The 14,476-nt window shown below is 40.5% G+C and overlaps 1 protein-coding gene across 1 annotated transcript in view; it reads left to right on the top strand.

Annotated features, from left to right (window-relative positions):
• The window catches only part of PANX1 (pannexin 1), a 66,920-nt gene that overhangs the window by 29,701 nt on the left and 22,743 nt on the right, over positions 1-14,476 (top strand). The window contains exon 2 of the mRNA XM_007938061.2: positions 2,134-2,273. Coding sequence (XP_007936252.1) covers positions 2,134-2,273 — 140 coding nt within the window. The remainder of the gene's footprint in view (positions 1-2,133; positions 2,274-14,476) is intronic.

Here is a 14,476-nt window from a genome sequence, read left to right on the forward strand (position 1 = left end):
TTTTCTTCTTTCTTCTTGACGAGGAGAGACCCGTTGTTGCATCTAGATGGCAGCTTCCTAGCTTTTAAGTTCCCAGTCGCTACTCGCCAAAGTAGTAAGTGGAACAATGTTTTGTATAGTATGTTATGCCAGGACCCAGTTTTGAAAACTGTACCAGAATCTACTAGTCATCTCATATAGAAGAATGTAACATTTACTGAGCAACTACTATGAACCAATTACTATACTGAGTGTTGTAGCAAACACGTTTTTCATAAAATTGGTCATCACAACAGATCAGTAATGCAGATATTAATGTCATCTCTGTTTCACAGATGAAGGATCCCAGCCTTTGGAAGGTTAAGTGGGTAGCACAGCTGGGTTTAGATACAGCTCATGTCAGAGCCTGAGTACACAGCTCTCTCTCACATGGTGGGGCACATGGAAGAGAGGGGTTCTACTTTGAAGTCATTATTGGTCCTCATCTGCAATGAATTCTCACACATGGGGTTACACCAAACTTCAGAGGTTCTAAGCATAGTCCTCTGATCCCCACAAGACTGCTCTAACACCAGACACCAGCTGCAAGCATGAAGGGTCCCAGGACACACTCGTTTCCAATCAGCTGGCTACAAGTGTCAGGTTCCCACTGCCTCCTCAGGTCAATAATTCTCCAGAACAACTCACAAAACCCGGGAAAACGCCATACTTACAGTTACAGTTTTATTATAGCAAAAGGATACAAATCAGAACCAGCCAAAAGGAGAGACACATAAGACAAAGTCTGGGAGGGGTGTGATAATGCACAGAATGTTGTCAACCCATGAAACTCAACAGAGCTTTGGTATCCGGTGTTTTTATTAGAATTTCATTGTGTAAGCAAGCTTGATTGAATCATTGGCCTCATGATTGAACTAAATCTCCAGCCTCCTTTCTTTCCCCAGAGGTTGATTTGTTGTCACATGGTGTATTTTTCTGGTGTGGCCAGCCTCCCTCACCCCACCCCCATTACTAACTATCAGATGTGCTCTGAGGGACCCACCATGAATAACAGAGACATTCCTATCACTAGGGAGATTTCAGGGGTTCAGAGGCTACCTTCCAGGAACTCATGACAAAAACTAGATACATTATTCATTATGTACTATTTCTGTACCACATACATGTATGTATTCTTTGTGGGGAGAGGGGAACAGGGCAGGACCATCTCCCAGGACTGGCTCATGCCTGCCAGTGAAGAAGAAAGACATACCTTCTGAAGCCAATAGCCCTGAAGGTCCTATTGGCCACTTTTTCATTGTAACCCTGTCAGTCAGGAGCCCACACGCAGCATGAAAAGTCTTCAAGGTCCTAAGTTTTTACCAGTGTCACAATAGCATTTGCAGAGTGATGTAGCTTTAGTTTTCATCGGAGGAAACTGAGTCCCAGCATTCTTTTCCAGAAGAGCAAGTTTTGTTAGACTCTGCAGTGGGGCCCAGGTGTCCAGCTCCCCCTCCAAGCACGTTCCCTTCCAAGGCACGTCTCCTTGTCTGGAGGTTTGCTGTCCTGAACATCTGCCTTCCAAATGTAAACCTCTCATAGTGCAACTTTGTCCTCCTCCTTTTTTTTTTTTTCCTTTTTCTCAAAGGAGTTGGAAAACTGCTGATTTTCCCCCCAGTGATCTGTTATCAGACATTCTGTCAGCCTCCTTTTCCTCAGGCTAAAAGTTCTTTGTTCTGGAAGGACTCATTTTCCAATCCAGTTGTCTGTGTTGACTCTCCTCCTCACCAGCCCCTCTCCTCACACCCCTTCTTTTGCCCTTAGCCCAAACTGAAAGTGTCCATGTTTTTCTCATATGTTTCTGACTCTGGTTCCTTTCCAGCACGTTTTTTCTTCTTATGGTGGTTTCACCTCTTTAAGAGTTCTTCCTTGACAGAACTTAAGCCACCATCATGACCAGTGTTGGCCAAAAAGCTCTTCAGTACTTGGCTCTACTGTAAACTTAGGTGTGTTTGCTTTCCCTTCTATCTTTGCTAATGTCCTTGCCTCTGTCATGGTAATCCATGACTTACATAACACTTAAAAATGAGGAAGGCAGGGAGAGAGAGGTGGGTGGGTTGGGGAGGTTCCAGACAACTGTTTCATTTATTTGGAACAATCTGTTTTGCTTTTCAGGTACTCAAATAAGCTGTTTCTCCCCAAGTTCTTTCTCCTGGCGTCAGGCTGCCTTCGTGGATTCTTATTGCTGGGCTGCCGTTCAGCAGAAGGACTCCCTGCAGAGCAGTGCTGGAAACCTTCCATTGTGGCTGCACAAGGTAACCGGGTACATTTTCAGATTTAACATGTCTGCATTACAGATGTGGAAACAGAGGCCCACAGCCACACAGAAATGTACGATGAACCAGGACTACAGCTCAGATCATGAAACCTTAGCACTTTCACATCAGAAGGAACTTTAGACATTATTCAGTCTAGCATCCTCATTTTACATGGGGTGGGGGTAGGGGGTGGTGATCAAGCCCCCCATTAGAATGGATGCTCTATAATGGCCCATCTTAGGTGTTCCAGTTACCCCTATATCATTGCCCAGCAGAGAGTCTGGCCCATAGGGTCTCAATACATTTCAAATTCCTGAGTGAACATAGCTTCTTATTGTTGTTAGGTGCTGTTGATTCAGTCCCAACTCAAAGCAACCATGTGTACAATAGATTGAAACACTGCCTAGTCCTGCACCATCCTCACAATCCTTGCCATGCTTGATTCCATCATTGGAGCAGTGGCTGCAATCCGTCTTGTTGAGGGTCTTTCCCTTTTTGCTGACCCTCTAATTTACAATGATGATACCGTTTTCCAGAGACTAGTCCCTTCTGACAACATGACCAAAGTAGGTAAGACAAAGTCTGACCATTCTTGCTCCTAAGGAGCATTTTGGCTGTACTTTCTCCAAGACAGATGTGTTCATTCTAATATTCCATGGCACATTCAGTATTCTTTGCCAACACCACAGTTCAAGTGTATCAGTTCTTCTTCAGTCTTCTTATTCATTGTCCAACTTTCACATGAAAATACCATGGCTGGGATCAGACACACCTTAGTCTTCAAAAATTACATCTTTGCTCTTTAAAACTTTAAAAGGGTCTTTTGCAGTGTATTTGCCCAGATGTAATACGTTGCTTGTTTTCTTGACTGCTGCTTGCATGGGTATTAATTGTGGATCCAAGGAAAATGATATCCTTGACAACTTCAGTCTTTTCCCATGTATCGTGATGTTGCTTCTTGGTCCAGTTGTGAGAATTTTTACTTTCTTTATGTTGAGGTATAATCCTTACTGAAGGCTGTAGTCTTTGATCTTCATTAGTAAGTGGTAAAGCTGGGTACTCAGACATAGCTTGTAGGTCCAGCACTTTTTTTCATGACACACAGGGTCTCTTGGAAAAGTCAGGACCAGCATAGAGTTCAGTTGCTTCTAGTTGATATATTCCTAGAGTATGGAGAAGGCCAGTGATGATTCCCTCTGAGGGTATTGACCACAGCACAGCTTTTGGAATAAAATCCTTTGCTGTCTGGTGGATCTGGGTATTATAAGGAAGGGAGTCACAGCTGCACAGGAATTACCAGTGTCCAGGTTCTTCTCTACAGAGAAGAAATACAGATTAGGAGGCATGTGGCCAGGGGATGGGGCCCATAGAAGGCTGAGCAGTGAGGAACTGGGGCTGGAGTTGGCAAGACATGCAGAAAAAAGTTCTCTTAGTAATGAAGTGACTTAAGTGTGCTTATAAAAGTGAGACTTTGTTTCAGCCTCTTATTATTTGAAACACTGGTTTCTTTTGTCCATCATGAAGACAAATAGAACAGTTGTAGATCTTCTGTTATTCTCATCTGCTGAGGAAAATAGATTTTTTGCTTCAGAAGAACCAAAGGCTGGCATTTGTGTGGCTCTTCTCCTGCTTTAATCTGCTGCCAGAGGCACAGTCAGCATCCTTTTATAAAAACAATCATTTGAGCCCTTTGGTCTGACTCAGGCCTGTTTCCTTCATGATTATTGATTGCAAGCCATTTTGGCGTAATGATGCTCCACAGTTAATCCTTCCATTGTTTTGGGTTGAGCCTTTCTCTTTGGTTTTCAGCCTTAGGGTTAGGTGGGTCTTTGTCAAATGTATGTGTGGTTTAGTTGCCAGGACAACAAGTAATAAAGGACTTCAGTATGAACAGGCACAATTCTGATTGTTGAACAAGTTTGTTTGCTCTAATGAAAAGTTGTAATCCATCAGTGGGCTGGGCATTGATGGATTCACAGTAGAATGTGTTACCTGGGATTGTCTGATATTAGAGTTGAGAAGGATGTTAGAGATGGTGAAACTCGTAGAGAGCATGAAGGAACCGAAACATATTTATCCAGATGAATTTTACAGGTAAAGATATGGGAACTTTGAGGGATCAAACCTGTGAGTCACAGAGCTGCTTACCAGCTGTACAGACTAGAACTCGGGTCTCTGACCTCTCAGGCCATTTTCCCCTCCAGTATAGGAGGGATAAATCTGGTAGAGGAGTGTGGCCAAGTCTTACATTACCCAGTATTGATAAGTGGTTAAGGAGCTCTGTTTCTGGCAGTAGTAGACTAGGTTGTTAAGATGAAACCATGGATGAAAAGCTGAGTAAAGGTCTTCTCAGACTTACAGAGCTAGAGACAAAATATAAGTAGGGACTTGCCAGGTAGGGTACTATACCCAAGGTTTTAGGTTTTGACGGTGACAGGCCATAACATGTAGAGGCCAGATGTGAATCATGTCAATACTGATTGAATTGAGATTTGGTATTGTTGTGTCTCTAGTCTTCCTGCCTTCCAGAAGCAAAAATAAATTCTCTCTAGAGGAAGAGGTACATATTTGTGTCCATTCCAAACAAAGGTGATCTAATAGAATGCAGGAATTGTTGAACAATATCATTATCACACACAAGTAAAATTTTGCTGAAAATAATTCAAAAACCAGTTGCAGCAGTACATCAATACAGAAATTCAAGCTGCATTCACAAGACAGTGTGGAATATGGGATGTTATTGCTGATGTCAGTTGCATCTTGGCTGAAAACAAAGAATACCAGAAGGATGATTACCTGTGTTTTATTGACTGTGTAAAGGCATTCGACTGTGTGGGTCATAACACATTATGGATAACATTGCAAAGAATGGGAATTCATTTAATTGTTCTCATTAGGAACCTGTACATAGACCAAGAAATAGACAGTCTTTTGAATAGAAGAAAGGGATACTGTATAGCTTAAAATCAGAAAAGGTATGCATCAAGATTTTGTCCTTTTACCGTATTTATTCAATCTGTGTGCTGAGCAAATAATCCAAGAAGCTAGAATATATGAAGAAGAATGTGTGGTGTCAGGTTTGGAGGAAGACTCATTAACAACCTGTGATACGCAGATGACACAGCTTTGCTGGCTGAAAGTGAAGATGACTTGAAGCACTAACTGATAAAGGTCAAAGACTACAGCTTTCATTATAGATTATACCTCATCATAAAACAGGAATCTTCACAACTGGACCTATAAGCAACATCATGATAAATGGAGCAAAGATAGAAGTTGTCAAGGATTTCATTTTACTTGGATCCACAGTCAATGTCCTTGGAATCAACAGTCAAGAAATCAAATGATTATTGTACTGGGCAGATCTGCTACAAAAGACCTTAAAATGTTAAAGAAAGAACAAAGATGTCACTAAGGTGTGCCTGACCCAAGTCATGGTCTTTTCAATAGCCTCATAATGCATGCGAAAGCTGTACAATGAATAAGGAAGACTGAAGAAGAATTGATACCTTTGAATTGTGATGTTGGTGAAGAATACTGAAAATACCATGGACTGCCAGAAGACTGAACAAACCTATCCTGGAAGAAGTACAGTTGGAATGCTCCTTAGAAGCTAGAATAGCCAGACTTAGTCTCTTGTACTTTGGTCATGTCAGAAGGGACCAGTCCCTAGAGAAAGATATTGTACTGGTAAAGTAGAGGATCAGCAAAAATGGGGAAGACTGTCAACAAGATGGATCGACACTGGCTGCTACAATGGACTCAAGCAGAGCGACAGTTTTGAGGATGGCGCAGGACTAGGCTATGTTTTGTTCTGTTGTACGTGGGGGCGCCATGACTCAGATCTGACTCAACAGCACCTAACAATAACAACAACAAAGGAAGGTAACATCATCCAAGGCCTCAAATTCTCTTTCCAATTTTTCACAGTTTCATACTCATTAAAAAGAACCAGGTATACAAGCAAACTAGGAGAAAAACCAGAAATAGAAACAGACCACGGGAAATTTAGATGATGGATTGTAATCAGACATGCATTGTGAAAAATCATTAATAGTATGTTCAAGGATTTAAGATAATAAGGAGTGTTTTATAGACAAGTGAAAAGTCTGAAAAAGAGTCAAATGGAAATTCTAGAACTGAAAACAATAAGTGAGAGAGAGTTGATTTTAGCTAACATTGATTGAGGGCCTACTATGTGCTAGAATCTGTGCTTGACATCAGAGAGCCAGAAATGACAGGATCTCTTCCTCAAGGAGCTTGAGGTCTAGTGGGGAAAAATAAATATATACCAGGGACACTGAGAAGGAATAATCAGAAAACCAGAAGGAAAATGGCAAACGTGGTTATCGTAGAAACCGAGGAAGAGTGTTTCCAGAAAGAATAGTGAACTTGTTGCTGTGAGAACCCAGTGTGATAAGTGTGAAACAGTTCATTGGGTTTAGCAAGATTCTTAGTGACCCTGGCAGGAATGATTTCAGTGAAGTGGGAGCCACACAGCAGTGGGCAAAGAGTGAATGAATGGAGATGAGGAAATGAAGATGATGGGAGCATCATCAGATTTTTGTTTTGTTTTCTTTTTTCAGAAAATCATTCTTTGATGGGACAAGGAAGAGAGACTAACAAGCTGGATGGTAGATGGAGGGAAGATGTGGGGTCCAGGAGGTTTAGAAAGAAGATAGTCTTGAGCATGTTTAAATGCTGATGGAAAAGAGAAGGTGGAGAAGAGGCTGAAGATGCAGGCACTCCAATAAGGACCAACCTTAAAGAACAAAAGCACTCCTTGAGGAGGGTACATAATTCCATTCCAGAGAAGGAATGTGGTGACTTGATTGACTATGGAGAGTTGTGGCTAGATTACATAGAACCTTTGAAAACTAAACAGGAGTACAGGCTAAATGCTGGACACAATAGGCACCATAACAGGTCCCTGGGTAGGTGAATTTGGTGTGTCCAAGAAGTAATCCTCATTGATAGTGTGCTGAAAGGAAGAAAGGGAGGGAAAGAGCTAGGTAGGGAGTCTACTTGGCAGGAATAGAGTGAAGGGTTTTGATCAGGGAACAAAAATAGCACTAAGGACAGTGTGAGATGTGTGTTGGAAATGTGCATTCAAGGGAACCGGCAGGTGGCGCTCTAGGCCTGTTTGATAACTGGCCTTTTTCAAGAGTTTGATTTTTTTGTTGTTCAAGTTCAGAATGTAGGCAACTGCTAGGCAAGGTTTCTCTCTGAAACCATACACAGTAGATTTCTAACTTAAAAAATACAAAACACACCATCCACCTGTGGATAGCTGATCTTCAACAAAGGGCCAAAATCTATTAACTAGGAAAGAGAGAATCTCTTAAACAAATGGTGCTGGCAAAACTGGATATCCATTTGCTGAAAAATGAAGTAGGATCCACACTCACACCATATACAAAAACTAACTCAGTATGAATCCAAGACTTAAATGTAAAACTAAAACTGTAAAGATCTTGGAAGAAAAAATAGGGGCAAACTTAGGGACCCTAATATAGTACAAAAATAGAATACCAAATAAAAAATACAGAAACAGCAGAAGGTGAACTGCATAAATGGGACCTCCTAAAAATCAAACAACTTATGCTTATCAAAAGACTTCTCCAAAAGAATAAAAAAGAACCTACAGGCTGGGTAAAGTTTTAGAGTTTATTCCAATAAGGGAATAAGCTCTAAAATTTATAGAAAAGTTCAACACCTCAACAACAGAAAGACAAGTGAATTTAAAAATGGGCAAAGGATATGAACATACACTTCACAGAAGACATTCAGGCAGCCAGCAGACACGTGAAGAGATGCTCACCATCATTAGCCATTCTCTCACTGCTGTCAAGTCTATTTGACTCACAGCGAGTGACCCCTCCTTGGGTTTCTGAGGCAGTATCACTATGGAAGTAGATTGTCCAATCTTCCTTCTGAGGAGCGGCTGGTGGGTTTGAACCAGGCTTCTGGTTAGCAGTCAAATGCCCTTAGAGAGATGCAAATCAAAATAGCAAGATACTATCTCATCTCAGTAATAATAGCAATGATAAAAAAAAAAAAAATGACAAATGAAGGTGAGGGTGTGGAGAGGTTGCAATCCTTCATATGTTGCTGGTGGTGCAATTCTTCATACGCTACTGGCGGGATTGTAAAATAGTGAAACCATTGTGGAAAACAGCATAATGTGTCCTTAAAAAGTTGGAACTAGAAATACCATATGATTCAGCAATCCCATTACCAAGAAAATCAAACCTATTGGCATCGAGTCAATTTCAATTCACAGTGACCCTTGTAAAGCTTCACTGAACTAGATTGCCCCATTTACCTCCCATGGAGCAGCTGGTGGGTTTGAACCACCAACCTTCTGGTTAGCAATCAAATGCCTTAGGCACTGTGCCACCAGAGCTCCTTAGTAATCCCTTTACTAGGTATATATCCTAGAGAAATAAGAGCATGATATGAACAGATATATGCACACATAATCATCACAGCATTAAAAGTCAAGGTTTATTCACAGAAAGAAACATTCTTTGATGATTACTAGGGATGGGAAGGGGAAGGAGGGAAAATCACTAAATAGTATACATGTATTAACTTGGGTGAAGGGAAATGCAATACACAGGAAGGAGGGTCAGCACAACATGAGCAAGGCAAAGGAAGACGCTGGGAGGTGCACAATAGTAAAAGGCAACAACAATGAACACTATTACATACACAATCCTGCAATAACAGTAATAACAATAATTTACAAGTAGATACATAGGTAATTATGCAAGGTGAACAGATGTGGGATGGAATATGGGAGTCCACTCATGAGCACACATAAGTTTGGCAAAGGATATTTCTACGTATGTATTTGTATGTACTGCCAATATATCTAGATAGATGGTTGAGCATGCAGGGATCAAAGTTATGCGAACTCCTTACCCATAACTAAACAACTTGAGGTATTGGGTCATTGGGCTTGAGGGCTTATGACCATAGTCCTGGAAGACATCTAAGTCAACTGGCGTAAAATCAAAAACCAAACTCACTGCCTTTGTCGATTCTGACTCATAGCAATCCCCATTGGGTTTCCAAGGTGGTAAATCTTTATGGAAGTAGATTTCCCCATCTTCCTTCTGTGGAGCAGTTGGTGGGTTTGAACTGACACCTGTCTGATTAACAGCCAAATGCCTTAGGTGCTATGCCACCAGTGCATAGTCCATAAAGGCAGTGTTCTACATCCTGCTTTGGTGGGTAGTGACTGGGATCCTAAAAGCTTGTGAGAGGCCATCTAAGATACAACTATTGGTCTCTTCTTGTCTGGAGGGAAGAAGAGTGAAGATCAAAGACTCAAGAAAACAGTTAGTCCAAAGGACTAATGGACCACACAAACCACAGCCTCCACTGGCCTGAGACCAGAACTAGATGGTACCTGGCTACTACTGCTAGCTACTTTGATAGGGATCACAATAGTATCTAGATGTAGAATAAAAGTCAAAATCATGAAAAAAGACCAGACTTACTACTCTTTTAATGACTGTGGAACCAAAAGCCAAATACACTGCTGTCGAGTCGGATCCGACTCATAGTGACCCCTCCTTGGGTTTCCGAGGCAGTATCACTACGGAAGTAGATTGCCTAACCTTCATTCCGAAGAGTAGCTGGTGAGTTTGAACCACCAGCCTTCTGGTTAGCAGTCAAATGCCTTAGGCACTACCACTTACGTACTGCCAAATCCTGAATCGAAAGGCTAGCCAGATGTTTTCCCTTTATTTTCAATAATCTACTACATGTGTCCAGCCACTCCTCGGGAGGAAGGTTGGGCAATCCTACTTCTGTAGTGATACTGCCTTGGAAACTCAAGGAAGGGTTGCTATGAGTCAGGGCTGACTCGATGGCACATAACAACAACAACAACAACAACTACACATGTCCACGAGAATGTGCTTGACTACAGGTGTTTCATGTTCAGAGTTTCTCATCTTCTTCGGTCTGCCCCACACTTATTCTTCCTTGAACCTATTCCTCCTTGGTTTTTTTATTTCAATGAGCAGTACTACAACCCATGCCCTTGCATAAGCTAGAAACCCAGGAATTACCCTCATTTCTTCCCCATTCATCCTTCATTTCCAGGAAGACACTAAAACATATTCTTCTCCCTCTAGATAACTGTCACAGGAGCTCTGCTAGTGCAGTGCCTAAGGCATTTGCTAACCAGAAGATTGGTGGTTCAAAACCACCAGCTGCTCCATGGAAGGAAGACAGGGCAATCTACTTCTGTAAAGATTTACTGCTTTGGAAACCCAATGGGGGTCGCTGTGAGGTGGAATCAACTTGATGGCAGTGGGATTACTTTGTTTTAAGGTAGCTGTCAAATCTGTCTTCCTCTTCTCCCCACTGCTGCTGCGTGGGTTCACTGCTTCTCACTTCCTGTCTTTTTGCAGTAGCAGCTTCCTTCCATAGCTTCCTCCTTTCCAATTCATTCCCTTACCCATTGCAGCAGAAAGCTTTCTAAATAAATTTGATCACACCCTCCTCCAATGGCTTCCTGTTGTATAATGTGGAAATTTGAGGCTTTCATAATTTAATCTCTCTTTATGCTTAACTCTTACTACTTCCTCACTTGTAGTCTTGCTGTAGCCACAGTGTTTTCTGTGGTTCTTTGGATGGGAAAGAGTTCACTGACAGACAAGGAGAGTAAAGCATTCCAGACAGAGGAAAGAGGATGTTCACGAGCCACAGAGGAAGTAAAATTTGAGCTGAGTCTTGGTAACATCTTTTTTTTTTTTTTTTTTGCCTCACTGCACTTTAAAGACATAGCTCGGATGTTACCTCTATTATGAAGTCTTTCTTGACTTCTGCAAGGACTTTTTTTTTAAGATTTAAAGACTTTTTATTTAAATTTATTTATTTATTATTATTATTTTTTAAATTTTTGCAGTGTTCCCTGCTCTCCCCTCCCACCCCTGATAACCAACAAAGAGTGTTTCCTTTAATATATAAACCTTTCCTTGATTTTTTACAATAACGAACTAATGCAATATTTGTCCTGTGATTGAATTATTTCACTCAGCATGATGTCCTCCAAGGTCATCTACATTATGTGGTGTTTTGCAGATTCTACATTATTCTTTAGTGTTGCATAGTATTCCATTGTGTGTATGTACCGTACTTTGCTTATCCATTCTTCTGTTGATGGACACCTAGGTTGTTTCCATCTATTAGCTATTGTAAATAGTGCTGTGATGAACGTGGGTGCCACGTCCAGCAAAACAACACAGGTCATGAAACAAAGCGACACGAAAGGATTAAAGGTTTAAAAAGAACGCGGGCCAAGCAGACGCTCTGCATATGATGCAAGAGCGACCCCTGATGTCCACGTTCTGCTTTATTTATACATTAATATATAATTACATCATTATTCTTGGAATCTGCTTAATACAATCCAAGAATCTGCTTAAGATGATCTTAATTAAGATTATCTTACATTCTCTACAAAGTTAAAACTTTACTCTTTCCCATACCCCAAGGTCTTTCCCATGCCCCCAAATAGTAGATGATTAATTAGGTTAACAATTTCTTACAAAAATAATGAGTAATCACCAAAACGTATTATTCTAAAACATAATGTGATTGGTACATGATTTTAAGGTATGAAATAATTACCAAGATACATTATTCTAAAGTATGGTTACTAAAACTTAACTGTTCTTAGGGCAAAACATTGTTCCAGTAAAACAGGTTAGCAAACATTCTGCTGGAGCAGCGTTCCACCCCAGGAACACAGTTGTTGTTGTTGTTATGTGCCGTCGAGTCAGACCCAACTCATAGTGACCCCTCCTTGGGTTTCCGAGGCAGTATCACTATGGAAGTAGATTGCCACAGCTTCCTTCCGAGGAGTGGCTGGTGGGTTTGAACCGCCAGCCTTCTGGTTAGTAGTCAAGTGCCTTAGCTACTACACTACCAGAGTAGGAGCCAAGCAAGCACTTAACCATAAGAGAGGCCTTGCCTTCTCTTAGCTAAAAGCTAAGACCATAGTCCTGGAAGACATCTAAGTCAATTGGCATAAAATCAAAAACCAAACTCACTGCCTTTGTCGATTCTGACTCATGTTGCCCCGTGTTGTTAGAACATGTGCCTTGCAATCATGTCCTTTTGGTGGTTTTTTCTTGGACATGGGTGTGCATATATCTGTTCTTGTCCTGGCTCTAACTTCTTTAGGATATATACCTAGTCATGGGATTGCTGGGTCAAATGATATTTCTAATTCTGACTTTTTAAGGACTCGCCATACTACTTTCCATGGTTGTTGTATCATCTGACAGTCCCACCAGCAGTGTATGAGAATCACAACCTCTCTGCATCCTCACCAGCATTTGTTATTTTCTGTATTGTTGAACTTTGCTACTAGTGCTAGGCAAGATGGCATCTCATTGTTATTTCGATTTGCTTCTCTCTAATGGCTAATGATCATGAACATTTCTTCATGTGTTTGTTGGCTGCCTGAATATCCTCTTTGGTGAAGTGTCTATTCATGTCTTCTGCCCATTTTTGAATTGGATTGTTTTTTTTGTTGTTGTTGTTGAGGTGTTGGAGTTTTCTATACATTTTAGAGATAAGTCCCTTGTCGGATATGTCGTTGCCAAATATTTTTTCCCAATCTGTAGGTTCTCTTTTTACTGTTTTGGAAAAATCTGTTGAAGCACATAAAAGTTTATCTTCTGCTGTTGTACATTTTGAATTATGCTTGATAGTCTATGCCATAAAGTAGGGCTCCTTAATTTGCCCCTATTTTCTCCTTGAGCAGCTTTATAGTTTTAGGTTTCACATTTAAGTCTTTGATCCATCTGGAGTTAGTTTTTGTGTATGGTGCGAGGTACAGATCTTGTTTCATTTTTCTGCAAACGGATATCTAGTTTTGCCAGCACCATTTGTTAAAGAGACCAGCTCTTCCTTATTTAATGGATTTCAGCTCTGTCAAAAATCAGCTGACCATAGGTTGATGGATCTATTTCTGGGTTTTCAGTTCTGTGCCACTGGTCTTTGTGTCTTTCATTGTACCAATACAGGCTGCTTTGACTACTGTGGCTGTATAATAATAGGTTTTGAGATCCAGGAGTGTGAGACCTCCGACTTTGTTCTTCTTCTTCAGCAGTGTTTTTGCTTATTTAAGATCTCTTTACTTCCCACATAAAATTAGTCATTGGTTTTTCCATATCCTTAAGAATGTTGATGGGATCTGGATTGGGATTGCATTGAATGTATAGATTGCTTTGGGTAGTATTGACATTTTCACGATGTTTGATCTTCTTATCCATGAGCATGGTGTGTTCTTCTATTTACATAGATTTCTTATGGTTTCTTGAAGTAGTCTTTTGTAGTTTTCTTTGTACAGGTATACTTTGTGCCCCTAGTAAGATTTATTCCAAGGTTTTTTTTTTTTTTTTGGTAGCTATTGAACATGGTTTTGATTTCCTTCTTTCCTTTTCAGCAATCTCTTTGATGATGAAGAGGAATCCAACTGATTTTTGTGTGTTGATCTTGTATCCCACCACTATGCTAAATCTCTCAATTAATTCCAGTAGTTTTTTTCTTACTGAGTCTCTTGGGTTTTCTGTGTATGGCTCATATCATCAGCAAATAGGATAGTTTTATTTCTTCCTTACCAATCTGGATGCCTTTGATTTTCCTTATTGCCTTACTGCCTTGGCTGGGACTTCCAATACAATGTTGAGTAGAAGCAGTGATAGAGGACATCCTTATCTGGTTCCTGTTTGCAAGGAGAATAGTTTCAGTCTCTCTCTATTGAGAATAATGTTGGTTGTTGGCTTTGCATATGTGCCCTTCATTATGTTGAGAAATTTCCCTTCTGTTTCTATTTTGCTTAGAGTTTTGATCAGGAATGGGTGTTGGATTTTACCAAATGCCTTTTCTGCATCGATGGATATGATCATGTGGTTCTTTTCCTTTGTTTTATTTATGTGATGGCTGATGACGTTGATTGTTTTTCTAATGTTGAACCATCCTTGCATACCTCATATGAACCCCACTTAATGATAATGTATTATTTTTTTGATATGTTGTTGGAGTATATTGGCTAGGATTTTGTTAAAGATTTTTGCATCTGTATTCATGAAGGATATTGGTCTGTAGTTTTCCTTTTTAGTGATGTCTTTGCCTGGTTTTGGTATCAAGGTTATGCTTGCTTCATAAAA

The sequence above is a fragment of the Orycteropus afer genome, unplaced genomic scaffold, assembly GCF_000298275.1.
Source record: "Orycteropus afer afer isolate SDZICR_OR568_19922 unplaced genomic scaffold, OryAfe1.0 scaffold00047, whole genome shotgun sequence".
Lineage (NCBI taxonomy): Eukaryota > Metazoa > Chordata > Mammalia > Tubulidentata > Orycteropodidae > Orycteropus > Orycteropus afer.